Here is a 27,060-nt window from a genome sequence, read left to right as displayed (position 1 = left end):
CAAGTAGCATTTTACTGTTGTAAACAAAGCTCTGATTGACTTTTTGTAAAATATTGAAATATTTCGACTCTTTGGTGAATTGTAGTGGAGTAGAAGTACAAAGTAGCAAAAAATGGAAGTACTCAAGTAAAGTACAAGTACCTCGAATCCACGTACAGTACCTGAGTAAATCCACTTAGTTAATTTACACCTCTGTTTAAATCCAATCTTGAAAGAGGGAAGATAGTTTACACTTGAACCTGCTGTTCATTGCACCACTGAGTCCACCCTCTCTCCCCCTCCGTCCTCCCTCCTCCCTCCTCCTCTTTTCTGTCTGCTGCTTCCCCAGCGCTGCAGGTTGAATCTATTGCCCCTATTTCCTGTCACATGGGTTGGAAATAGGATCCCTGCTTTCTACTATCTGTTGCCGTCTCCGTGGTGTCAGTGTAGTAGTAGCTGTAGGACCTGCCTTGAAGTTCAGGGACTTTTAACGCCGGCCGAAGAGAGTCTGGCGCACAGACCGGGACAGACCGTCAGTCAGTCCGCCCGCTCTGCGCATCCGTCCGTCTGGCTGCACTTCACCTGAGACACTTTAAACACACCATGGATTCCTGGACAGCCACCTTGGCTCTTCTTCTCGCTGGGGTTATTTCTTCAGCGGCTTTGAGTGTTTTCGACACCGGTGAGTCAAACTTTTCTGCTCGCATTTTGCGCAGGATGTATACGGTCCGGATATATGTCTGTGCTGACGGAAGCGTCTCCAAAGTTGTTCTTTTGAATATGCTCTTATCCTATCAGCAAGTTTTGAATACATATCCAAAAATACGTTACGTTTTTATGTTATTATGATATGTTCATACTTAGTTTTGAATTTGTTACAGATTGCATTCGCAGTAACTTCATTCATAGTTCATCGCCTTGGTTCAAATCCCACTTCGACACTGTTTCCCAAATGCACGCTGGCTGCACTATGGGTGTTTACAGAGGGCGGCCAAAGCCACAAGGAGCAATGGGTTTAGATTTGATGTGATAAGTTCGAAGACAACAGAACGAGACAGTGTCAGTTATCCCTCCACACACACACATGTACAGGGTAAACACTTGTTTACTAAAGACCAGTATAGTCCCGGCGACAAATCTGAGCGAACAGCGGTGCATGATGCGAATCTGGAAAAAGGCTTAGAAAATCATCTGGAAGCGATGTTATGTTCTTTTTAAGATACGTTTCGATTGAATCAGGGAGACCACGGGCTTGTAACCCAAACAAGCAGCTGTTACGCACTCCTCTCTCCTGCACATCCTTTCGCCTTGGGTCCGGGCTATGTTTACCTGTTCTGCGTCAGCTGCTCAACACTCATCAATCATATTGTATTCTTTTGGATTGGTGATTTTTAAACAGTTATGGCAGAACATATTTATATCCATCATAATATTATTGTTGGCTTTCTGGCTTGTGTATCTTTTAATTGAATCACACAGACATCGTATACCCTGCCGAAAGGAACTCAAAACCCCTCAGCTCAGTCATCTGATAACTTCCATTTAATTCACCATCAAATTCAGATTAATACGCAGTCATAGCATTGCGTCTTTCTGCAAGAACTTCAAAGTTGCAACCGGATCCCAATTCAAAGCTGAATATGTTGTTTTTAATGTGAATATCTAATAGCGATGACCACACAAACCGAGCTTCTCCTTTGCTGTAATTTGTGCCGCGTTTCATGTCGAAGCAGCAAATCCTCATGCTTTCCTTTTTAATTTTTTTGTCTCTTAATTATACCCTTGGATTTCAAATTAGAGGGTCCACCATCTGGGCTAGTGCGTAAGTACTCCCATGTGTACCTATGTATTAACAAAGTATTTAAAGCAATGGTATTCCCCTCATAACAGTGGGGGGGAAAAAAGTCTAGGTTTATGTTTAGTTTAAGTCAGCTGTGGCACATTTACTGTACAGTAAAACAATAATGTCATGCCTTTACAGGCAGTCAGCCTGTGTGTTGCTTCCTTGGCTCTGTTTCTCTCTAATATATTTTAACTGCAGGTCAAAAACAAATGTAAAACAAGGAAAAACCCTAAAGCCTTTCTGCCCCTAGTAGAGACACTGCATCTGTTTTTCTTACAGTCAAAGATTTGCTTAACGTCTGGTGCTTCTATGGTTTCAAAGCAGAAGACTGCTCGTATAAAATGTAAGTGGAAACATCACATTTTTAGTGTCAGGCACTCCGAATCAAAGAAAAAAGTGCTTCTTTCCAGAGATGCAGTTTTATGGTTATTTTTAACAGGAGAAGCTGAATCAAAGGAGATTAACTTTATGGTTGAAGCAAATTATTCATGATTCAGAGATTGCGGAAAGGCATTCTGGTAAATGTAGGAAGCCCAGAGAAAATCTATAAGGCAGATGAGAGGAAGTGGACACACTGTAACAAGCAGAACTGTGGAATCACTTCATTGATTTGACTTGTTAAAATATGTCTCACGTTATTGTTGTGGTTTAGAATTGACCTGAAATCCAACAGAAGAATCCTTAGCATGTCCGGGATGATATTTAGAAGTTACATCTGGATATGCTCATATATGATTAAACCCAGTGGGAATTGAGTTGAACCTGTGAAGGCTGGGTCATTCAGCAGCTTATTAATGCTCAGCAGAAATCCAGCCACTGTTGATTTTGTGATAGTGTTCAAAACAATATCACAATAGAGGGCTTTTACTGCACCATCGCATCAAGCAGGAGTGAATAAAAAGCACAATCACGCACCTACAGATGTAGAGATGTAAAAACACATACAAAGGGCAAACAAGTGAAAATGAAACTACTGTAAGGCTTAGTTGTGTTGCATATAGCTGCAGCAGCTAAGCACCTTTTTGCAGCCTCTAATATAAGAACGTGCTCCTCTTCAGTACAGTACACTTCTAAAGCATTAGTTAACCAAAGTCCTATCTTTGATGTATGTATGTAACTCAGAGGCTTTATAAAGAAACACATGCCGTTTTGTATTACTGCGGCCCACTGTTGCTCTGTCAAGATGAGAAGCAATTGAGTCGCAATGTAAGCCGGTAATCCTGTAGTCCATAGTGTTGTTGTTGTTGTGAGCAAGTTGCTTGTTAATCAACAAGGAATTATTTTGCCACGGATGTTCCTGTTATCCATGACCGATCTCACTGGCAGGTGGACAATAGTGGCCAGTTGTGAGAGTCCCACAGTGTATATATGTATGTCTTTTGTTTATGCAGATTTTTGTGTTGCTGTTGAAGTATGTCGCTCCCCAAAGCGATTATTATTTTTTTTAATTCAGTGGCTGGTTGTTCAAGTTATTTTTCTTTCAGCACATGCAGGGATGAACAGCATATTATTAACTATTAACTATTAGCTTTCTTGCTGAATGAGATAAGAAGATTGTACCACTCATATCTGTTTGTTAAATATAAAGCTTGAGCTTCAGCACAAAGACTGGAAACATCAACTGGCTCTGTCTAAAGGTAACAAAATCCACCTACCAGCACCTATAAAGCTCACACATTAACATGTTATATCACCTTTGTTGTTTGGTAACAAAGTAAAAAAACGTCAGGTAAATAAACCCTTTGTAAAACAGCATTAACATTTCACATCCTAATGTAGTGCGCTTCAGAGGTATACTGTTAGGTGGATATTGTTACTTTTTGACATGGCATGGCTATGCAAGCTTTTGCTAAGCTAAGCTAACCAACTCCATCTAGCCACTGACAACTTTGCTAACACATTTAAGCATCAAGCAATTGTAACAACTCAAGACATGGCAAAGCCAGCTTTTTGTTAACAGCTACTTACCTGTATATAATTTAAACATTATCCTTAATTTTGATTAATCTTGTGTGAATCTGTACTGTACTTTCGGTCTTACTTTGTTTCTGCTTAAACTCCTGAATTTCCCTACAGGGATTAATAAAGGTCAATATGATCTTATCTTATTTTATCTTAATCCACCTGTTACCAACACTGGCAACAGACCAAGATAAGACCAACAGTTAACTGTCTTACAGCAGTTAGCTGGAGCTCACGGCAGTATGTTTTACTTAAGCAAAAAGAAAGCCTTTTTCTCTATATGGAAATATCATTAAACACCAAGAGTTAAGGCAGAGCAGCTTGAAGACTTTAGATGGAAAGCAAGAAAACATTCTATGAACAAAATAGGATCCAGTTTCACCAAAATCGCAACATTTTCCTGCAGGGGATGTTGTAAGAAAAGCTTACAAAAGTTACAATGTGCAAGAACAGAAGTGTGTCTTTCTTCCCCCTCATTGTAGCATCCAGCTGTAACTTTAAGGTTGAATGATAATAATAATAATAATAATACATATCCTTTTTGTTGCGCTTTTCACAGTGCTCAAAGACGCTTGTAAAATAAAAATAATTATTAAAATAGTTATATCATCCTGAATGTTGAACTATTGCTTAGACCGTGTAGGAGATAATCTTTCAATATGTTTCTGATCTTTTTGACTGAAAGTCTGGATAGTTTTACCCTTTCAGGTCTGCCGTAACATTTATATTTAAGGCAAAGTGATTTCAAGTAGGTCTTGCTTTGATTAAGAGCTTCACAACACCAAAAGGTCAGCAACAATTTATCTGTCTAATCCCTCTTTTTGCTGTTATCAATAACAGCAACATGAAAAAACAAGTGAAGTGACATCCTGTGTATGGCTGAACGTTCTTTCTATTACCTTTAAAGGAAACCAGTTGGCTTTGTGTCGAGCTGAGGCTTGAAAATGGCAGGCTTTGACATTTTGGCAACATGGAATGCACTCTCATTATGTGATCACGATAGACCGAGCTGTCAGAAATAAGGCCAGATGAAGAAAACATCAGGTTAAGATCAGGCTGTGCTCAAACAAACTAAATCTTGGACTGATCGCACAAAGCAAGATGTGCCTTCATGGGCTTTCATTTTATCTGAAGTCTTCGCCAAGTCTCAGTCTACTTAACCAGATATGCATGAATTCACTTGTAAGGCCACAGTGGGAAGATTTGCTAAGGCTGCGTTCTGTGCAGTGAGGCATCTTATCAACACCAACTTATAGCAGGTAAATCAGCTTGATTAGTTCCAGACCACACTGGAGCTTTTCAAACACTCAATTTTCTTCCTTGAAGCATTACAGGCACCAAATAGAGTGATGGCGGGGTGATTGACAACATGTGGTGTGATATTTTCTTAGTAGCCTGACATGTAGGTAAGCTGCATTTACTGGCAACCCCTTGTTTGTTTTGGCAACCCCGCTGTCTGTCCTACTCCCTGTCTGAACGCTGTCCAGCACTGCATGATGTTGGTCTGGACTCTGTCAGGATGGGCTTGTCCGGCTGCAGGCGGAACTTTACAACGCTGTAGTTGAGGCATTGTTGCGGGAGAGAGGTTTTAAACACTGCACCTACTCCTGAACAGTAGCTCACACAGAGCTTTGTATTGTAGTTTTTGAAGACTGTTCAATAGCTTGCCGTGTGATTGAGTCTACGGTGCATGTTTGTGTTATTTTCAGATGTTTGGCTGAACATCGAGTCAGAGCGTGTTGCCTGTTTTATACAGTAGATACCACCATCAGAGAAGGAAAAGATGCCAGTAGCTTCTCAACAGTCTCATTTATGCAAATTCAGGAGTATTTTGTGAGCATATTTCTGCTTTTCTATCTCCCTAAGTGTTTAGGGATGCAATTTACAGTTATCTTTATTATCAATTACTGCAATCCTTTATGGAAATGTATCCCACTCAAGGTCTATTGAGAAGGTCTTAAGGAGCTTACGATCGTATCACATTACAAACTTCCTCAACACTTTATGGACCTCTAGTATTCAAATCTGAGGTGCGAAGTCGATACTACCGTTTCTTTTTCCTCAAAATAAATTGAAACATTCCACAAATAAAATAAAAAAGTATTCAAAGTAGGCCAGAGCCCAAGAGAACATCTTAAAATGTCTTGTTTTCTCCAAGAAACCATCTAAAATCCAAAGGCATTCAATGTAAAATAATATATACTCATACTTATCAATCTGAAAACAGCAAATGTTTGACAATTTGTCCATTAAAAATGATAATGACTTTTCTGTCACTTGGGTCATCAATTATTCAGCCAATCATTTCAACACTTCATGTGCATGTGTTTGAGTGAAGTTCAAATGTGAGGCAGCTGTTGCCATCTGCAGCCTCCATAAACCTCCAACGTTCCTGCTTTCGATTTTAAGAGGCCACGTCAAGTGCCAAACCAAGAGGTCTCACATCCTCAATCTGGTGCCCCTCCTTCCCCACACACGCACACTCAACCACGTACACACACAAACAACTGTCTGTCTTTGCCTAATCCACAGCTCTCGCTCACACAGTCAATCACCGTATCCGTCTCGACTTAATCCACTCTCAACTTGTAAAAGCAGTCCATACAGAGCAGTTTATTACTGTCCTCCATAAACCTTTCTAACCCCTGAGACAGAGAGATCTTTGTGAATGTGTGTGTGTGTGTTTGAGAGAAAAGCTCTGAATCGTCTGACTAGGATGATAATAACAGACCATCTTCAGCCGCGATCTGAGGAAACAAGAGCTTGTGTTGGCAGAGGTGATTGCGATGGAGCGCTGCTTTGAGGAGAGACAGCGGGCTCTAAAAGAGTTTAACATACTGGCCTTCGGTGTGTGGCTAAACCCACTGCACTCCGTTTTGGGAGTGTCAGAGGGCAACATGGGAAGAGCGTGCATGGGGTCTGGGTCTCAGATGTGGGCCCTGCGGTTCCTCCCGCTCTTCCGGTTCAGAGATGGATGGAGATGGAAACCTCTCCTCCCCTGGTGAGCTCCTGTGCTGCAGACACAAGTTCAGACAAACCACTGGATTGTGTGTGTGTGTGTGTGTGTGTGTGTGTGTGTGTGTGTGTGTGTGTGTGTGTGTGTGTGTGTGTGTGTGTGTGTGTGTGTGTGTGTGTGTGTGTGTGTGTGTGTGTGTGTGTGTGTGTGTGTGTGTGTGTGTGTGTGTGTGTGTGTGTGTGTGTGTGTGTGTGTGTGTGTGTGTGTGTGTGTGTGTGTGTGTGTGTGTGTGTGTGTGTGTGTGTGTTGGGAGTTTTAGACTGGATGGGATCTAATCATGTGATAGCTGATGTAGTCTGTTAGGGTCTTCACAGCAAAGCAATCTGAACAGCTATGTATAAACCACATATAGAAATTCCTCGTATGTGTGAACCTATCTGGTAATTAGACGGATTCTGATTCTGATGTGCCGTTAGTAAAAGCACAATCAATAAATTGAAGTTGTATTAACTTCATCCATATTGTCTGAAGCAATCCCTGTGTAATAAATCTCTAACGCACTTATGCCCAGTGTTGAGGGACTCACATTGTTGTAGTTTAATAGTGTTAGAGAGCTAAAAATGTGATAGCTTATGTGACTGGTAAAGGAACACATTTAGAAGAAAGTAAGAAGACAAAGTAGTTGTTAAAAAACAACTATGCATATTAACCTCAACTGACACTGGGACTGCAAGGTGACCCACAACAGATTGGACTTTAGAGTTATAGTGACTGAAAGGCTTTGCTATTAGCCACACTTGCTGAGGTGATAATGATAATAATGTGGAGGACAAACAACAGGCCTCCAAAGAGGTCCTTCCGCTGAGCATCACCATTTGTTTTACATTAGTATGGTACTTGGTATGGTATCACCAGCTCACAGTAGCAGTGAAAGATGAACCAGACATAGGGACTAGAAAGTCTGAAATTGAGGAAAAAAAGGGCAGAGTATTTTCCTTTTTGCATATCCCAACACTTGTGGTACTCAGCATGTCTTGACTTGTTAAGACAGGCCAAAGTTTTGAAGAATTCCCTTATTTACTTGGCCGAAGGTTGGTTGGATCAGGCTCAAAGGCAACAGAAGAAGAAAAAAACTCTAGTTTGGAAATGTGTGCTTCTGTTTCGGGTTGCAGCCCATTTACTTCCTGTTGACCTCTAGGTGGTGCCCTGCAAAGGTCAAGTTCTGGGCAACGCCCTTGTTCTTCCATGCAAGGGCATTGGTACACCCACAAAACCACCAACCACTAAGACGGAGAAACAGACCTAGTTATTATAAACACAATCGTGCTTATTATCGTGCCACTGCGATTCGCGTCCTGTCGTGTTCAAAGGCTTACATTTGTTTTATTAAAGCACCTCTCTCTGCGTCGTTTCCCGGTTTCTCGATTTATCCGTTTGAACTTTCGCTCAGTGCGACTCTTTCATTTGTTTCTCTTGTGCAAATCACCACCTGCTCAGGCGGTTGGTTGGGCAACCCAGCATGCAAAGCAGCCAAGCTAACTCCAGCTTCAGGATCTATGATGGTGGTGGTGTCGCAATGGGAAGCACCGCTAAGAGGTGACTTGGCGTGACAGAGGCGATAGACACGTGAAGCACAGGGAGATGAGAGAAACAGGCGTCCCCAAACAAAGTGGTACAAGGTTGAGTCACTCCGGTCCCTGATCCACGGAGGCGGTCCGGTGAGACAACATGGAATTAGGCTGTCAAACCGCTGCTGGCTATACACAACTGTCAGGCTTGAAAGAGATAAACAATGTTTAGGTGGGGGAGTGCACACGTGTGGCCAGAATAGTGGTTTGTGAGGTTTTGTTGCTCAAAGGTCAGTCAGGACCAGTCAGAGTATTTTTCTGAATGAGCCGTGACATGTTGGTTTTGGATGGAGCTCTGCAAAGCCATCTAGCCTCTTATTCTTTCACTACTCTTTTCATCTCGAGACTGTTCTCCAAGTTTTTCTTCCTCCAACTCTACATTTTAATACTGTTATGCATGAGCTGTGTTCCCTGGCCTCTTTGTGTACCTTGACATTTGCGTATGCATGAGGAGACCCACTCCAGTCAATGCCAAATGACATTCTCCCTCAGCTGAGCCGGTGCTCCCTGCCGCAGTCAGAGCCCATCAGCTGGAACACACTCCAGGGCGAGGGGGTAAATCAAATAGTCAGACAACAGTAAGGAAATACCATAGAGCCTTATGTTCTTCTATGAATTCTATTAACTCTCAAACCAACAATATTTGTCATTATCAAAACTCAATTTAATTCACAGAGAATGGAATTTTAAAGTAGGTTTTAATGCCCCAGGCAGAAAGTGGCTGATGAATCAAAAAACAACTTTCCTTCCCTGGATGTACTGTATATACTGACGCATCAGCTTTGGGCGTGTTGATAAAAGGAAGTGCAGGCAAAAAACAATTACATTTTTTTTGGTACAAGCTCAAAACCATTCTGGCTTCCTGTCTCTGTATTTCCGTTTTTAAGCTACTATTATTACACATTTTGAAATAGTATGATTAACGTAAATTAGTTATTTTTCTTGATTTGATTTAAACACATAACTTGTTCCTAACATCTCGCCAGTGACTGGTTGGGTGTTCAAGCAAGAATCTCAACAGGAGTTTTAAAGCAACTATGTATTTTTGTGGTGTCATATGCGATTCTGAGTTTTGAGAAGCGTAACCAAGAACATAACGGGAGGATATGGAATTGCTACTGTGTCAGACATGACCTGTCCGGCGAACTGGGTTCTTTTTATACTGCAGTTATGGTTGGGCCAGGGCCACTGAGGTCTGTGCTCTACTGCGGTAGAGTAATGGCAACCACTTTAAATAAATGGAGAGTAATTTAAATGTTGAACCCTGGGGTCTGGTTTGTGTCCAGCTGCAGCAGCCTGTGGCCGAAGAGGCAAATTGTCGCCTTTCGTCCTTGCAGGAAACGCCCACAGACAGCACTGATCAGACAAGGCCAAGTAAGTCGACATGACTAAGTGGACAGTGCAAACATTTGGACAAGTGAAGGGAGCGGACATACTTGAGTGGACAGCAAACAAAGGAACAAACCAGTAGTGGGCAGAGCTAAGAAGCCGTGACAGCGAAATGTGCAGGGAAAAAGATAGTGTGTGGTCTTTTTTGAAAGAATATAGAAACAAACCAATAACTTGATACTCCATACGATAATTAACTGAGCTTAAACAGTCCATTTACCCTACTTTACAAATTCACAGGAACTTCCCAGTCAACTGTTTTCAAAAACGACCATTGTCTTCTACGCTACGGAACCAGTGATATCCACTTGCAATGCGAGGCCCTTTGAAAAAAGCTTGAAGTCAAAAAACTGTGAAACCCAAGTCGCCTAGAGGCCCTGATCTAGTTGTCTGTCCTGCATCGAAGGTGAATACAGCTCCCCAAGGTGAACACAGAAAGGACGGGGTCTGCAGCCGCCTACGTGGCACCAGCCCACTACCAAAGCCAACTGAGGCTCGGTCACACTCGGCCGATGCCGTGAAACAGAATCTGCCGGCCCTCAATAGATCCTCCGTAATGGATCCCCTTCCCAGGGAGGCCAGTGGGATGCCCCCTGTCTTTTACCAGAGCCATCTGGTTCCCAGTACTGCTGCTCTTCCCACAGCCACACAAACCACAGTGAAAAAGGATCACTTTCACAATCAAGATCAGGAACTGGAGACGTGGCTGGTTAAAAGGGGTCTGAATGTTGAGCGCTATGGTCCCCTCTGCAGCAGCCTATTGTGCCGTTGTTATTGTGTCCTTAGAAGTGCACTCTGTTGCGGTTTATCTGACAACCTTTTGTGATTTGATACAGGGGATTGTACATGCTCTGTTCATTCTCTGATCGGGTCAGTCAGACAGGAGAATAAAAAAATAACAATTCAAACATGTTAGGACAATCCATAAAATTGAGATGTGCACTTCAGTGATAATGATCACGGATTGGTCTTAAGCCGACAGCAGGGATAAGGACATTCAGTGTAGCAAGAGATGAAGGCGCAATTACTTCACGCAAAACGGGATTTTCTACACAACATACATAGATTTAAAGTGTAAAACAATCTAAAAAAGCCAACGAATGCTAAGGGATCAGATCATTGCCTTCATTTTTAGCATACAAAGTTAGACACAACACACTGGTGCGTTTTTTTCTGATGTGTTGTTATGTGCCACTCTCTCCAAACCATCACACTGGATTCATTGGTTGCAGATGGGAGGATGTTTAGGCTCCACACATTGGGTCTGTTCCCCCACAACTGCAAGCAACAAGTACAAGTTAAATTAAATCACATCATTCAATATTCATCTATCAGTGTGCCTTGCCTTCCGGACCATCCATTTCTCTGCTCTGCCTAAAGGGTTAATGAAATATCCTATTGGTCTGCTTCAGTTACATTTAATCACAACACATGGCCATAAGCTTCCCTCTGACATTTGATCAACTTAAGCCCATTTTCCAGTAACCATTTTGTTTATTTCTTTTTAAAAAGCGGCTTCAAAGCTGCCTTTAAAGCTTCCCAGGCTGATGTGACTATTGGTGGTCTGACAGATTAACAGAGTGAGGCTACATTTAGGTTTTTAATTTTTTAGACACAGAAAACTAATCAAAAACTATTTAGATTTTTTATTGTTGGGGTATTTTTTGCAAATAAAACCCTTTTTTCTTGTTTTTGCAGTTTCAGCTTCTCCACTAGATAAAATGCAACTAATTTTCTCATCCCCCAAATTATATTTTGGGAGTCATGTATAGTTGGCAGGAACGCGCCATAACAGGAGATGACGAATCAAAACTTGAGAGCAACATTTAAAACTCTCCTCCAAACAGCAGCGTAGAGAAAGAAAAACAAAATTGAATAGTGTTTAAAAGTTCCACAAACAAGATGTTCAGTAACACCTGCACTGCCGTGGACATGCACATGGGATGTGGACATTTACATAAAAGTTAATGTTCTCAAAACCAAACATAAAATTAGTAAAAACTGCGATAGTATTAGTTTATCAAATCCTTCAAATCTTTTTCTGCTGCTTTACACAAGGGATTCTGCTTCGCTTGCCTCGGGTCTTGTTGTGATTCAAGCCGGCATCATTCTGTTTTAATAATGATGTCTGTTAAGAATAAACAGGAAAAACAGCTGTGCTTTTGATCTGGTGCAGCATCGCGTTTCTTCTTGTTTGCATTAGCAGGGCAGGTCACATCGCTCCCTCCCCTCGACTCGAGGCCTTTATTTATCCAAGTCAGACCTCATCTTCCCCGAACCCTGTATTCACACAGGACCTCAGGAAAGAAGAGACAGATGAGGGGGTGTGTGTGTGTGTGTGTGTGTGTGTGTGTGTGTGTGTGTGTGTGTGTGTGTGTGTGTGTGTGTGTGTGTGTGTGTGTGTGTGTGTGTGTGTGTGTGTGTGTGTGTGTGTGTGTGTGTGTGTGTGTGTGTGTGTGTGTGTGTGTGTGTGTGTGTGTGTGTGTGTGTGTGTGTGTGTGTGTGTGTGTGTGTGTGTGTGTGTGTGTGTGTGTGTGTGTGTGTGTGTGTGTGTGTGTGTGTGTGTAATAGTTGCACTCTATCCCCTGCAACAGCACTGACAGAGCTTCAGCCCAAACCACATATAATTGACATTCCTCAGATAGCAGCTAACCTGAGCACAAACAGGAAGATGGGAAACAGGTGTGTTCAGCAACAACCCCTTTTCTTTCATGGTTCATCTTTCTCTGAGGTGCTATCTGGCCTTCGTTTTATTACTCAAAGTGGCTTAACAGATGGGGCAAAGGGCCTACATATGGATATGAGTTCCATCACTGCGTACAAATCCAACTGTTATCATTGGAGCAACGTCAAACATGGTAATTGTCCATCAGGGCCGGCCGCAGCCATACTGGCCGCACAGCTTACATTATATTGCCGCAAATTGATTACTGCCTTGGAGAGGCTGTCAAATTGTGAGGAGAGGTGAATTGACGGATGTGCACTCAAACAAAAACATGCACATACACTCACTCAGTGGGTGATGTCTACAGTACAGTGATGAGTGGGTGAGAATGGCATCACCACAATGACACTGGCCCTACCACCAAGTGAACAAAGGAGCCTGTGTGCATTTTGATGTGTGTGTGCGAGTGTGTGTGTCCTCCGTTCCCTCCACATCAGATCCATCTGAAAATACCGCGGCTGCTTCACTGATGAAAATTGCTCCCTTTCATTCTTACTGTAAGTGCATCTGGGGGGAGGGATACGGGTATGAGGAGGGAGGAGGAGGGAACAAAGAGCAGGAATGATGTGGGTAGGAGGGCAGTTTAATGCCTGTTTTGTCACTGCATATGTTTATCGTGGCATCTGACAGTGCAAGTTAACTGAGAGATCATTTTACCATCCATTTACAAGCAAAACAAAGAAGAAGAGAACAAGCTTAAAACACCCCCATGCGAGAAACGCACGGCCATTAGCAACAGTAAGCCATCATGACTTGCATCACAAGCCGTAGATCCTCTGGTTATCAAAGGCGGCATGCGACGAGGAACCCATATGGTCTTGTGTTATTTTCCTCACAGAGGACAGACACGCATTAGTAAGACATGTGTTGTTCTCCCTTCGGCTTCGGTTGTGTGTTTGCTGGTAAAAACCCCCAGCATGCATCTGTGCCACAGAGCTCCTCTGGAATGAGAGGTGTACCTTCAAACTCAGACGCTGGAGATGTAATCTCTGTGTTCGCTGGTCATTTTACAAGCCTGGTCTTTGTCAGCCGTGTCTACTGTATAACACGGAGAAATGTGAAATAAACTCAGCGCTCACTTATTTGTGCTATACACAAGAGGGAGCCAATTAGAGCCTGGGTTAACAATCTGAGGGATTATAAAAACAGTCTTTGTCCCACCCTGACTCACTCTGTTTTCTTCTTGTCTTGCTTTTTCTGATTCATTGTGCTCTCACTGCTTTTCGTCTTTCACAACCCGTTATTCAATGTCAATGCTCCACACTAATTTGCAGTTTGACTTTATTTAGGATGGATCGATCCCAGACACACTAATTGTGCACCTTTTGAAAGCCCTTAATTGAACAACCTTAGCGCGTCTTGGCTTCCCTATCTCCCCCCCCCCCCCCCCCCCCCCCTTCTTTCAATGATGCTTTCTCCTGGATGCACACGTCTTGTTACTCTCGTGTACGAGTTGGTTTACAGCGGGTTCAGTGGCATGTGTTGAGTATGCAGGGGATTTCCCCTTGTGTTTGTTCAACCCTGTAACCCTTGCCTATACTTACTGTGTAGGGAGACTTGTGATTGGGTGTGAGAAACTACAGAAACAAGGACAGCGTTAGAGGTGAAGAAGCTTTTAATCATGTTTGGAAATATATGGCAGATGTGGATTATGACTCGAGGAAACGGTGAGGAGCTGCCAGAGGGAGGTAATTGAGCGTGGCACCTCGTCCGCCCTCATGTCAGGTTGGCTGACATGTCTCTGATGTCCACATTGTGCCAGCAGCTTTTTTCCCTAGGGTTTCAGCAAGTCCCTGAATGTCCTTTACGTCATTGTCAAAGTCTGCAGCCCATCAGTCACTCCCTGAACGTCTGCCAAGCAAAACTCAAAATTGTCCCTCCTTGTTTCATTCTGGGCCACTCACAGAGCCAAAACTACTCTTGGTCCATCTGTGCTGCGCTCTGTCAGAGATCATCCTGGCAACTACGGGATATCCTCCATAGGTGGAGGCCTTATCTGCCTTGGTATATTATTTGTTGATTGATTTTTCCTCTGGTATTTAAATATGGGGCCTGCTTGTGGGCAAAACAACCTTTTATGCTTTCCATTTTGTGACAAGCAACTTCAAACAGACGGGTTTTTTGGCAGCGCTTTTAGCCCACCACGGGCTCCTGCCGATTAGACTCTTTCCACTACGGAGCTAAATAATAGGGGCCGCACTAGAACGAGATGGGGCCATATTTTATAGGTGCTACCCAGAAACTTTGGCAGGGCATCTTGTGGGTCTGTGGCTACTGTGGTAGTGAACTCAGGAGGTGGTGCAGTGGAGGTTTTTTTGCAAAGGAAGAATGGCGAAGGCTATTTCGGGATGAATGAGCTCCTGGTTTACGGCCTGGTTTATCTGGGGCTGTAACCCATGACAAAGGCATTAAACAAAAAGAAGGATTGTAAAATCCCATTGAGAAGTCATTGTCTGCAGAGTTAGAGGCATCTGTTCTCAACACTTACAAGGTTAATTTTTTGCACTTTCATTCACCCTCTTCCAAGAGGGCACTTTTAAAGCACAGAGACGAGATGTGGTCCATTAACTGCCAAGCCCACCCCCAAGACATTGGTGACTTCTTCTCAGCCACTTCCAAATTCATTAAAAGAGCCTTACTGAATCTGTGACTATCTGTGAAACCTGGATAAGCAGTCTTCCTGTGAAGCAGTCTTCCCGCGATCCTCTGAAGTCTGATGTGGTTTTGATGTGGAAATGGATGCTGCTGGGGAAAAGGGGAACCAGACTTGTGTTGCAGCCAGCTGTGTCCCCACCAGAGAAGTAATCTGTAACCTGCTACATCTGGCCTGGTTTGGCCTGGCCCTGGCCTCTGTGCTTAGTACACTGACATTAATGAGCCTCACAACATTAATGGTTACCAGGACAGAGTGGAGGGGAAACATTTTTTGGCAGGTTGTGCATTAATAATCTGACGTTTCTGTCGTCTTTGAAAGCTCTCTAAACCTGAGCAGCTTTGGGTGTTGTAAGCGTGTGCACAAATGATGATGTTTTTGTGCATAAAAGTTTACATGAATGTTTCTATCGTAGACTCATTCTGGAAATATTGCTCATCCACTAAGCCTGTTATGCTGTGCCTGAAGTTTCGAAACATATAATAAAGATGGAAGGAAGCTCTTTATGTCAGCCCTCAGTGAGGAAGCAGTCGTCTTTAATTATCGCTGCTTTTCATCCCTCGTAGCAAACACAACAAATAAGTGCTCTTGTGCGACCTGGCAACGCGTCTCAGAGAAACCATTTGTTTGTATGCTTGTTTGTTTGTGTTTTTCAGATCACATGACCAATGCTCTTTTCTCTCTCTCCCCCCCCCCCCCCCCCACACTTTTTTTCGGAACATCAAGTGCATTTGAAGTCGCAATGTGGAAGTCATTAGCCTCAAATCCCAACCAATATAATAACAGGGCGATTAGCTCTCTCTCAGCGGTCCTCTGCTGTTTCCTTTTTCCCCCTCTTGTCGCCGGGGTGGTGCAGTATTCTGTGAGGGCAGGGCTTGGTGAAGGGCGAGTCCTTCTCTTCCCTTTCCCGGATTTTTTCTATTTGTAGATCTGCATGTATTTTATAGGAGGTTTTTTCTCCCCCCCCCCCCTTCTCTCTGTCTTTCATGCGGTGGTGGTTCTGTTTCCCATCACGGCCTATGATGAAACCACAAGAAAGCCCAGGCCCATGTGACGAGAGCACAACAGTTGCTTGGTGACATGGATAGGGGGTGTCAGATTGAGGGCTGGCCGTGTTTGTAGGGGAGGGGGCATGGAGTGGTGATGATCCAATCAGCAGATGAGCTCTTAATTCCCTCCAGGACAAGGATAAAGTGCTCATATCCACCATATTCTTTCTTTAGCTATATAGATGTGTGGCCATCCTCAAGGCTCTTAAATGGACCGTTCATCTCTAACGTAGCCTCACTTATCTCTGAGGCCTTGCAGATCCGCTACTTCCCTTTCCCACCACAACCAAATGGTGTCTTGAAACCACCTGGAACAATCCCCCTTCCCCATATTCCTCCAGGGGGCAAAACGCTGCCATATTTACCATCTTGTCTTGGAAAGCTTAGTTGACCTCAGCAGGGCGGGATGATTGCCAGCAGCAGCTCGTTCCAAAGGGACCATGTGCAGACGAGCTCTGCTTCATCGTGAAACTCTAGAGTAAAGTCTCCTGAAGGAGGAAAGGAGACATTTACAAAGTCATTTGGATCTTTCTTTTCGACACAGTGTGTTGAGCAGCGCTTCGTGCGGCCAAGTTCAGTCATTTTAATACCCTCTTTTCGGGGAGAAGATATTTGAAGGACGTGAGCTCATTTGGGATGCAGTCTGTTGCCCCGTCGCTACCTGATGTTATCCTCTGTGACTTGGGCAGTAACAGTCATGATTGCTTTTGGGGAGCAGTGACTCATGATTGTGCTTGTACTGCTGCCAAACTCTCAATAGCAGTGGTTCCTTTTCTTTTTTTCTGTTTGCCGTCACTGCCAACATCCGGAGAAATGTGAATTCAATGAAAATTAATCATTTGATTCCTGTCTTCCCAATAAGTTCTGTGTATATTATACAAATCATAAAATGCAGGATAACTCATTTTCATTTAACTCAATTGTAGCTTAAGGTCAATGACAAACCATAATTACAAGTTACTCCACTACTAAATCTTACTATTTTGAAAAGTAGTATTTTGCTGTTTGGTTATTTGTTTTCTTGTCAATATTATGTGTGTGTCTTTTAAACTGATTAAATTGTTCCCACTTTTAAAATGATTGCTCAAGATGGAAAAATAGGTTGAGAGATAACACCGCCTCAGTGTAGGCGGTAGTGGCAATTCTCTCTGAACAACCAATGGTCAGAATTATTAGTAAAGCAGTTCTACAAAAGTGTTGAGTCAGGTAGAGCCTGGAGCCTATAACATGGAGTGGCAACACAGATTAACATTGATATCAGATCTCCACCTTATCTCTAAAGTCTTCTACAGGATAAACATGCTACATGGTGATCATGTGCATCCTTTTCAATTGCACAATTTGCATTATTAAACACACCATGTTGTCTGGAGTGTCAGCCCCACGATAACTTGTGTCCCCACGTCTCTTCATCACTCCCTTGTGTAGGGGAGCAAGAGCATGTCGTGTTCTGCCTCAGACACTCTCCAGTGGATTTACGATCTGGTGGTATTAATTTGTTAATATAGAGGGGAGCCATTCACAGACAATAGAGTGGCATCATAATGCAGGAACCTGACACCCTGCATCTCCTTGCCACCATTGAACTCCCCCTCAGCCAGACGATGGATGGCTATCAAGCTTGACTGAATAACAACTTTAATTAAAAGCTGCTTTGGCTGCCAGGGGCTTTGATTTACTTTAAAATTAAGAGAAGTATAGTAGAGGATGCAAGAGACTGAAATGCATGTTTGTGTGCAAGCTAACTGCTGTTAATATATCAAAGCATGGTAGAAAGTACGGGAAGCAAATGTAGGTCCCTTGCTTATCTACATTAGACACATATTTTAACATCTGCAATCAACACATTTGGGGGATGTTTGATCTCCTAAAAGAATAATTCTCCTTTAGGTCTTAATTGATGCTGCCTTCCTCCTTTAGACGAGTGAAACGGCATCTTAAGCTTGCCATCTAACGATAGACGCAAGCTCAAAAGTTGAGATAGAAGCCTGTGAAGCAAAGAGATCCCCCCCCCCAAAGAAAAAAAAGTATATAAGTTGAAAGGGGATGACAGAAGAAAGCAAAAGCAGCAGAGGAGAAAAGAGTTGTGAATGCTGAGAGGGAAGAACAGAGGATAAGATACGAGAAAGAGAAAGGAAGTTGGGAAACCTTGGACTGGAAGAGAATGAGAAAGAGCCTTGGAGCACGGCTGGCTCACTATGGCATGTAATGACTGTCATATTGTGATGCATTAGCTCATACTCAGCCCAGACAGCTCCACTTGATGAAAGGGGCCGGTCACTGGCTAACTGCATACATAGCAACAAGACCCCATGGAAACGAGCCACACAAACGACTATTGTTCTGTTTCTTGAGTTTCATTGACAGGCATGAGTTGAAATAATTGTATTATGTATTACGCTTCTTAAGTCAACACTCAAAAGTGTCAAAGCACACACTGTAAAAGAACACTTCAAAGTGATGCTGGTGGTGGCCATTGTCAGTATTTACTCTTTGCAACATAATGTCATACATATAGTCTTTTTTATCCCCTGCTGTTTACACTGAAGGAGAATCCTGCTCTGTCTATGTTTGAGTAATCATAACATAATAAATTAATATTTTCCATCGTAATGCAATCACAGAGGAATTCAGCTGTAGCAGTTAAAACTCTCTTGACGGGAGCCCCCCCACCCCTCCTCAAGGCTGAGAGCGATGCACAGTAATGGCTGATCACGCTCCCATCATCAGCCAATGTTTATTTGAATTCCCAATTTCAGGGAAGAAAAGCTCTCCCCCAGCCATTGTTTTGCTTTGAAACCAGCTCTCCCTTTTCTCACTCTCTTTATGGCTTGACCATATGGTAGTCATACATTTCCTAGAAGTCCAAGCCATGTTTGCTTTACTTGTATATCTGTTGGCCATTTTTTCTCCTGCGATGACATTAATTAAAACAATACAGTGATTGATCTTTCTTTACCCCATTTGGCAAGAGTCAAAATGAACCGAGACTTGGCAAAAATTACATTTATTCCAAAGTTGTCGTCTAAACAAATGTTATAGCTTGAGAGTCTTTCACTGAATCCACATTCTCAATAAAGCAGGTCATATTTGTGGCTGACTTTCTGTGTTCAAAAGATCTGGTCAAGCTTTTGATTTGCAACTTAAAAGATGTCTAAGCCCTTATTGCAGACACAAGTGATTCCTCTCGATTTCTCCATCTCGTTCCTCTTTTTCCAGAGTGCTACACTGCCAACGGAGAGGACTACAGGGGCTTCCAGAATCAGACCAGCCTGCATGGTGGTAAACCCTGCCTCTTCTGGAATGAGACTTTCCAGCACCCTTACAACACTCTCAAATACCCCAATGGAGAGGGAGGTCTGGGCAGCCACAACTTCTGCAGGTGAGTCCCTCATATTGTGCTGACCTACAGGTAAATAAGTTCAAATAAAGCAACGGTTTTAAACCTTTTTGTGGATTTTGACCCTTTAATGCTAAGTGGGACCAACTTTTAGAGGCTTCTAGACATATGTTCATCCAGGATATAGATTATAGAACTGAAAATGATGAACAATGTAATTTGCACTTAAATCACAACATCTTAACTTTACCTCAGTTACATAAAACCTTCTTAAACACATTGTGTATATAATCATTCAAATATACTTTGTTGGTATGATCTGCAACGAGTCCTGTGAAGAAGAAGCAACCCTAACCCCCCCCCCCCCCCCCCCCACACACACTAGTGCCTCCCAAAATATTGTAGATTCTGAAATAACGGCTAAACCTACTTCACTCCACTCTATTTGTTTTACAAAGGCTACAGATAAAGATGAAGATTATTAAGACTAAGATTAGTCCCAAAGCAGCTCTCTCTCCTTTTTTTATGTTGTTTAGCAATCTTCCTTTGACCTGGAAATCTATCAGTTTTACCGCAAAATCCTAAATAGTGACTTTCAATGTAAGACTAACAATCTTTTAAGCAGTTATGACAAGTAATTGATGTCAAAATGCTTTGAGTAGCACCGTTCAAACTCAGATGGATACTGATGTTTGACAGAGCTTTGAACTTCTTGGAAAAAGCATTTGACTGTATGAATAATTTAGAAACAGATTGTGTCCTTTTTGCAAAGGTTCTGAGCGCAAGAGAGCTGCTCAGACATCTGCCCCTGAATATTTTATTGGTAGTCCCCGAACAGAACGTTTAGCCCCGGTCTTCACAAGGACACAAACACGCCTGAAGAGTTTGTCTAAGCAACTCTCCATCCATCATCCCTGGAATGTGAAGGGACACGGTGGCTTTTGGTGTCGAGGAAACACTTTAAAATCCGTCTGTCACACTCCAAGTACGACTGTCAGCATTGTATGCACCAATGTCAAAGTTGTGTATTTGCCGAGACTACCAGAACAGTCGCTTGGCCAAGATCGCCAAGCCGTAGAAAACAGAACCACCCACCCCCCACCCCCCCCTCCCTGGCCCAAAGCCCCTGAAACATTTCTCTAAGTCACGGTTGTACACTCATAATGCAGAAATGCTTTGAAGGAGCACAGAACAGATTAGTTTTTAACTTGAACTGGATGGGAATTTGGGAGATTTATGAGTAGGATACATGGAGAGGATCCAGGAAGGCTTTCCCTGCACATTAGGAGTGTATTATGTCAGAACAGCGGTCAAAAATGGACATCTCCACTGTTTGGATTTGCCTGTTTTCTTGGCCCCTGGTGGAGTAAGCAGCTTTTCCAACTTACTAACAGCTCATAGCTTTGTTTCTTTCTGACAGAGAGATTTCTGTCACTTAGGGCTCCAGCTACAACTACTCCCAGTCTCTCTCAGACATAAAGAGTCACCCATCAGTGGGGCTATGGGGACCAAAGTGGCCACTTCATTATGAAAAGATGAGGGATGGCATGTATGGCATGTCTGCACAGGGTCAAGTATTTGTGCATGTGTCCTCCCACAAGTATGTCTCTGCAGAGGAGAGGGTAATCCCGCTGTAATCAGAATCAGAATACCTTTAGTCCCACAGAGGGTAAATGCACATTTGTTACAGCAGAAAAGAGCCAAAGACAGATTAATGTTAACTAAGAAGCATGCATAAAACACATATTAAAGATTAAAAAGAAAATACAAAAAATTTGACAATTTACAAAATACACATCCTTTAACAGTTCTGAATATATAGCAGACAGGTATATATTGCACAGTTATTACGGCATATATATATATATATATATATATATATATATATATATATATATATATATATATATATATATTGCTCATATTGCACATATTGCATATTGCACATAGTTGGTATATAAAGCATGATGTCTAATGTTAGATTAGTTTTATTGCAGAAAGTGAGATGTCTTAGACGTTGTTAATGAATTTAGATTGTAAATAACCTTATTTACATTTGTACTGTACGAGTACTAAGTAAAATAATGATCTTTCATATGGGGCTTACATTTCTCTGGATGTTTCTGACTAGAACACAATAGGTGGTAATACTTAAACAAAGGGTGGGGTTAAAAAAAAAAAGAAGCAGAGCCAGGGAAGTTTTGGCATGTCTGACCCTGAGGCCAATTGGGGTTTTATGAGCCTGATCTGAGGCCAAGGCACAGGTGTATAATGGGAAGCTGCACGTATTTGCCTTAACACACGGCTCCACGCACATATAAGGTGTTGAGAAGCAGGGAAGTAGAGTATTACACACTAACTTCTGGTCCCATCACTGCCGTTTTCCAGTTGGTGATTTAGTCGAGAGGGCACTTCAGCGGTTCTGGAGAAAGACCCCTAACAGTCCCCACATTTCACTGTTATAGCCTGCTGTAAAAAACGGGGAGAAACTGGGCAGCGGGGAAATGTCACATTGTTCGCCTGCAAAAAGAAAAGCAGCACAAAGCCTCAGGAAAGGACAACAGCTCGTGTGTCTTAGCTGAGACTGAGCGAGGCTCATTCCAACAGTGAATATCACAGTACTCCTCATCAGTGTGTGGCAATTCAGAATTAATTTCATATAATCAAGTGGAAGTCAATGATCAACTCTTATGTCTGGTATTGAGTTGAATATTGGTCATTCTGCAGCTTAACACTTTATAAAGTAGTTTTTTTCACCTTTTAAGTACTTTTTTTTTTACCTTTTCTGATACTTCACGACATTCAAAAGTCATTTATATTTCCTTTATTGTTCCTTTCAATCTACTTCACAGACTGATTTTTTGATTTTCGCCCCGGTGCATTAGTACAAGGGTGTGAAGTGCCTGACGCTTCAGTGGGTGGTTGAATAGCTTTGCCAGCCATTGTGTGTGTGTGTGTGTGTGTGTGTGTGTGTGTGTGTGTGTGTGTGTGTGTGTGTGTGTGTGTGTGTGTGTGTGTGTGTGTGTGTGTGTGTGTGTGTGTGTGTGTGTGTGTGTGTGTGTGTGTGTGTGTGTGTGTGTGTGTGTGTGTGTGTGTGTGTGTGTGTGTGTGTGTGTGTGTGTGTGTGTGTGTGTGTGTGTGTGTGTGTGTGTGATTTACGAGTGTCCACTATGGCTTATAATGCTTTTCCCTTACATAGATGAGATAATGGAAATGCCAGAGTGAATAGTGTTCTCCAAGTTGATTGTAATTGAATCTCTATGATGTCAGGTGCAAAGCTAAGGTCAAGCAAACTGCAGCCAAGTTATCCACAGTTTGTGAGACTGTATTAAGTTCCAGTCGGCTTTGGTAAATTATGAAACAAATTTCGAGTTGTTTTTTAGCCATGCAGATAGTTTGGTTTTATTTGTGCAGGTATAGAGATTCAATTTTTTTGACATTTCTGCATCCAACTAATAGGTTGTGATCTAGTGACTAAGTATAACTGAACATAGAATCAGAAACAGTTTTAATAATTTCAATTTTGTTTCTGATAAATTATGTGTTGTTTGTCAGTTCGCCTTGCCAGAAGGCTTTAAATATTACAATACAAACGTGGATGCTGATGCTATGGAGGGGAAGCCATTCAAAGGTGTCAACCAGACGTTTTCAAATTCTAAACTAGTCAACAGTTCACCCACAATCTACCAGAAGATTGATTTTAATCTTCAGATTTCTTTCTCAAAAAGAGACATATTCAGCTCTCTTTCCCAGTTAGCATCTCAAATCAGCAAATGTTCATCCATCCATCCATCCATCCATGTTCTCCTGCTTATCCGTGGTCGGTTCGCGGAGGTAGCAGTTCCAGCAGAGAGCCCCAAACTTTCCTTTCCCTGGCCACATCAACCAGCTCTGACTGGGGGATCTCAAGGCGCTCCCAGGCCAGAGAAGAGATATAATCACTCCACCTGGTCCTAGGTCTACCCCTCGGTCTCTTCCCAGCTGGACGTGCCTGGAACACCTCCCTAGGGAGGCGCCCAGGTGGCATCCTTACTAGGTGCCCGAACCACCTCAACTGGCTCCTTTCGACGCGAAGGAGGAGCGGTTCAACTCCGAGTCCCTCCCGGATGACTGAACTTCTCACCTTATCCCTAAGGGAGACACCAGCCACCCTGCGGAGAAAACCCATCTCGGCCGCTTGTATCCGCGATCTCGTTCTTTCGATCATGACCCATCCTTCATTACCATAGGTGAGGGTAGGAACAAAAATGATCAGCAAATGTTAAGCTTTTTAATTGGATTTTTTCTGCTGAATACAGCTTGGGATTCAGGGTCAAATCTTCCTCTAACTAAGTTTGCAAGAGATGTTATATTTATGTATGTATTATGTACCTGCGACTCTTTTCAAAAAGAAGCCCGTATTCTCTGACACAGTTCTGTACTGGTGATTAGCCAATGCCAAGCAAAGGGCTCCTGTGTGAGTCATTTTACATTAGTGTTTTTAGTGTAGTTAAATAGCTTCTCTCTTTGGTTAGTGGTAATAAGCCAATATCATCTTTTCTTCCCCTAATTTGTATCCTCAATGCTACTGCGGATAATCCTCAGGCTTCATTGTCAACAGTTTTCATTTGAAGAGAACTGTTGCCGGTGAGGTCCTTAGATTATCCAAAGTAGGATCTCTTCTCAATGCTGTAAACAAGACATTCCATTCATCTCCATTGTAATGAGGTGAAGGCCAAAAACACATATCCTGAATGAATGAACCCAAAATTATCTACATGGCTAGATTCCATTAAAGGATGTGAGAACATGTTAATTGTGTAATTTATGCGTATGGATCCTTTGAAGACATTAGTGAAGAAGCATAGTGTTCCCCAGCCACCCATGACACTCCGACATCACAACATCACGACAGCACTAGTGGACCGTGAGAGAACAACAGCAGACAGTAGACTTTACATATCGGCCCCGCAACCAACAAGTCCTCTTCTTCAATACATGCTTTCATGCAGTACAGCAGCAGGCAGCAGTTTGCATGCTAAATCATCCGAGTCAATTAAAGAGTCGTCTCTCAGGCAGTAAATTGCCAGACTCTGATCTGCTGTTGACCTCAAATCCCAATCCAGACGAGCCTCTCACCTCCACTTTCCAATCAACATTACTCCTATTTCCAATTCGGCAAAATTTGCTTTGATCTTGTTTTACGCCTTATTAGTTTTGCGCTCTCGAATCTCACTTCGAGCTTAGCTCCATCATGTTATTCCTAGCATTTGCACATATACGTTTCATCCAAATGATTTTAGGATTTTTTGTTTTATAGTGCCAGGCATTTTTAAAAGTGATCGTAAATATTCTGATTAAGGTACGTGTAAAATGGTTATTAAAGGAAATCTTTTGAACAGCAACCAGCCAGTTAAGAACAGCTGTTTTCCTCTGTGTTCAGATGTCTTAGCCTTCAAAAGCAGGACCGTAGAGCCTGTGAGGCAAAATGCAATGTGGCTATAATTGGCTGCGTACCAAAGTGTGTGGCTCACTCGGAGCAAAATGACTCAATCAGCTTAATTGTGCCAATTAAGTGTCCAAACATCGTCTGTGATCCACCTCTGGGTATGAGAGTGTTTGAACAAGCTTTTCTATTTCATAGCCAAGCAGGCCATCTCTGACGCACATGGATGTGAATGGAACGACCCTAAAACTACATACACACAAACACATACACTGGCAGCAACTTTTATCAGTGTCACCACAAGGGCTGAGGTCTTTCTGTGTGCTGCCAGGTTAAACGAATACATTTCAGTGCATCTAGGCCTGCTGTTATTGGCACTGTGGCACTTCGGCTAATCTGACACTCTCTCCTTTCCACCCTCCCCGGCAAACACACACACAAACACACACGCACGCGCGCACGCACACACACACACACACACACACACACACACACACACACACACACCTCATCCCTTTTGGAAGATGTTCCCATACTTCTGCGCAAAGGGTGTGTTCAGATGTGTGTGAAAGAGAGGGGCGAAACACTTTGGGGACCAGTAGTTTGGGAGAAATCGCTTGGAGGGGCGCACAACGTCATTCATTGATCAAAGATACCCCTGGATCAGACATGGTGGTCTACTGAGGACTTTCTTTTGTCCACGCTGATGGCTGTAATTCATGTCTGCCTCCTTAGGGGGAGATTGAGAAAGCACAGTAAATTACCTAAGTGGCTATAGCTGAGCTCTCTGGAGTCTTGTTTCAAACAGGGCTATTACACGTTGAAAGGCATGAAAAAGAGAAGGGTATAGAGAAAGGCTATTTAATCCAATGTTTTGATGGTGGCACCCAGTTTTTGCTCTTTCTTTTTCAGCTGTAGCCTCGGGATAAACAAACAGGTGTCTGCCGTCAAACCGGGTGAAGCAACAAACAGATATGCGCCCATGATAAGGTGTCGATATTTACTGGAAAACAAATATGGTTTCCTTTGAACATGGGACAATTTCAGGTCGAGGCCGTGAGTTCTGGGTTGTTATTGATGGCAGAATAAATAACATATAAAAACGTGAAGTCTTTCTTCACACTTTCCCATCAACGACTGGCTGTAAGAAAGAGAAAGATAACACTTTCCCTGATAACAAAAGTGAAAAGCTTTGAGGCACTTAACTTTGAGTTCAGCCGGAAAAAGTATTTACAGCGACATCTTTGTCAATACCTCATGCTGACTGAAAAGAGAGGAGGAAACTCTGGATAGTGTTTTTAATGGGAGAAGAAAAGAAATGGAAACGCCCTTCACAACTTTGTTCACAAAGGACGAAAGGGGATATTGTAGCGCCCCAGGCTTTCTCAAGATGCTACAATGAGATATGTAAAAAGAGAAGAGAAAAGGTTTCTGGCAGTTATTGTCAGGTCCGGAAAAAAATATCGTCTTAGAGATCTTTTTTATTCGACAGGGTTTTATTTTACAATACCCTTATCCTAAAATAGAGCTCAAAACAACTGGAGATATGGAGCCTGCACAAAGCTTTTAGGCATTTCCATGCTTCAATCCCACTTTTCATTGCTTTTGTAAGTGAAACTGAAAAGCAAAAGCACCGAGGGGCATGTCAGCCTTCATATGATGGTTTAAAAGTTAAAATCCCTTTTCCAGGTTTGTGTCTGGACAAGGAACAAAGAGCTTTCCCCCTGACCTCCAACCATCTCCACCCATCAAAGGCCCGTTGATCTGGGTCTTGACTGACACGCATGGTCAAGCCTGGAGAGCGTAGATGATTGCCAGTTGCTCTTTGTGAGGTTGTGGTTGGGCGCTCATATCCTTGCTCTCTTTATCTCTTTTGAATACTCACCACGACCTCAACACAACGCTGCGCATCAGTTTTTGTTAAACCCTTGTTCTGTGTCCTCTTGCTGTCATATTGTTATAAAACCGATTTTATGAGTTGCTTTTCCTATGTCTTATTCATTTCTTATATATATATATATAGTTGTTAGAAAAGCTGAACATGGAAAAAAGACTTTGAATTTGATTGAAGCTTAGAAATGCTACCTGTTGTAGTACAGGCAGACTTTTCC

At 42.6% G+C, this 27,060-nt stretch overlaps 1 protein-coding gene across 3 annotated transcripts in view; it reads left to right on the top strand.

Moving 5' to 3' along the window:
* Positions 1–27,060, top strand: part of kremen1 (kringle containing transmembrane protein 1) — a 73,503-nt gene that overhangs the window by 15,463 nt on the left and 30,980 nt on the right. For 2 of the 3 annotated variants that reach the window (XM_079686486.1, XM_079686484.1), the window contains exon 3: positions 19,404–19,566. In XM_079686486.1, coding sequence (XP_079542612.1) covers positions 19,404–19,566 — 163 coding nt within the window. Of the gene's footprint in view, positions 1–337; positions 662–19,403; positions 19,567–27,060 lie in introns of those variants that run through there. The other variant, XM_079686485.1, reaches the window with a different exon arrangement.

This window comes from Notothenia rossii, assembly GCF_949606895.1.
Source record: "Notothenia rossii genome assembly, chromosome: 6".
NCBI lineage: Eukaryota > Metazoa > Chordata > Actinopteri > Perciformes > Nototheniidae > Notothenia > Notothenia rossii.
This window is presented reverse-complemented; position numbering and strand designations above follow the sequence as displayed.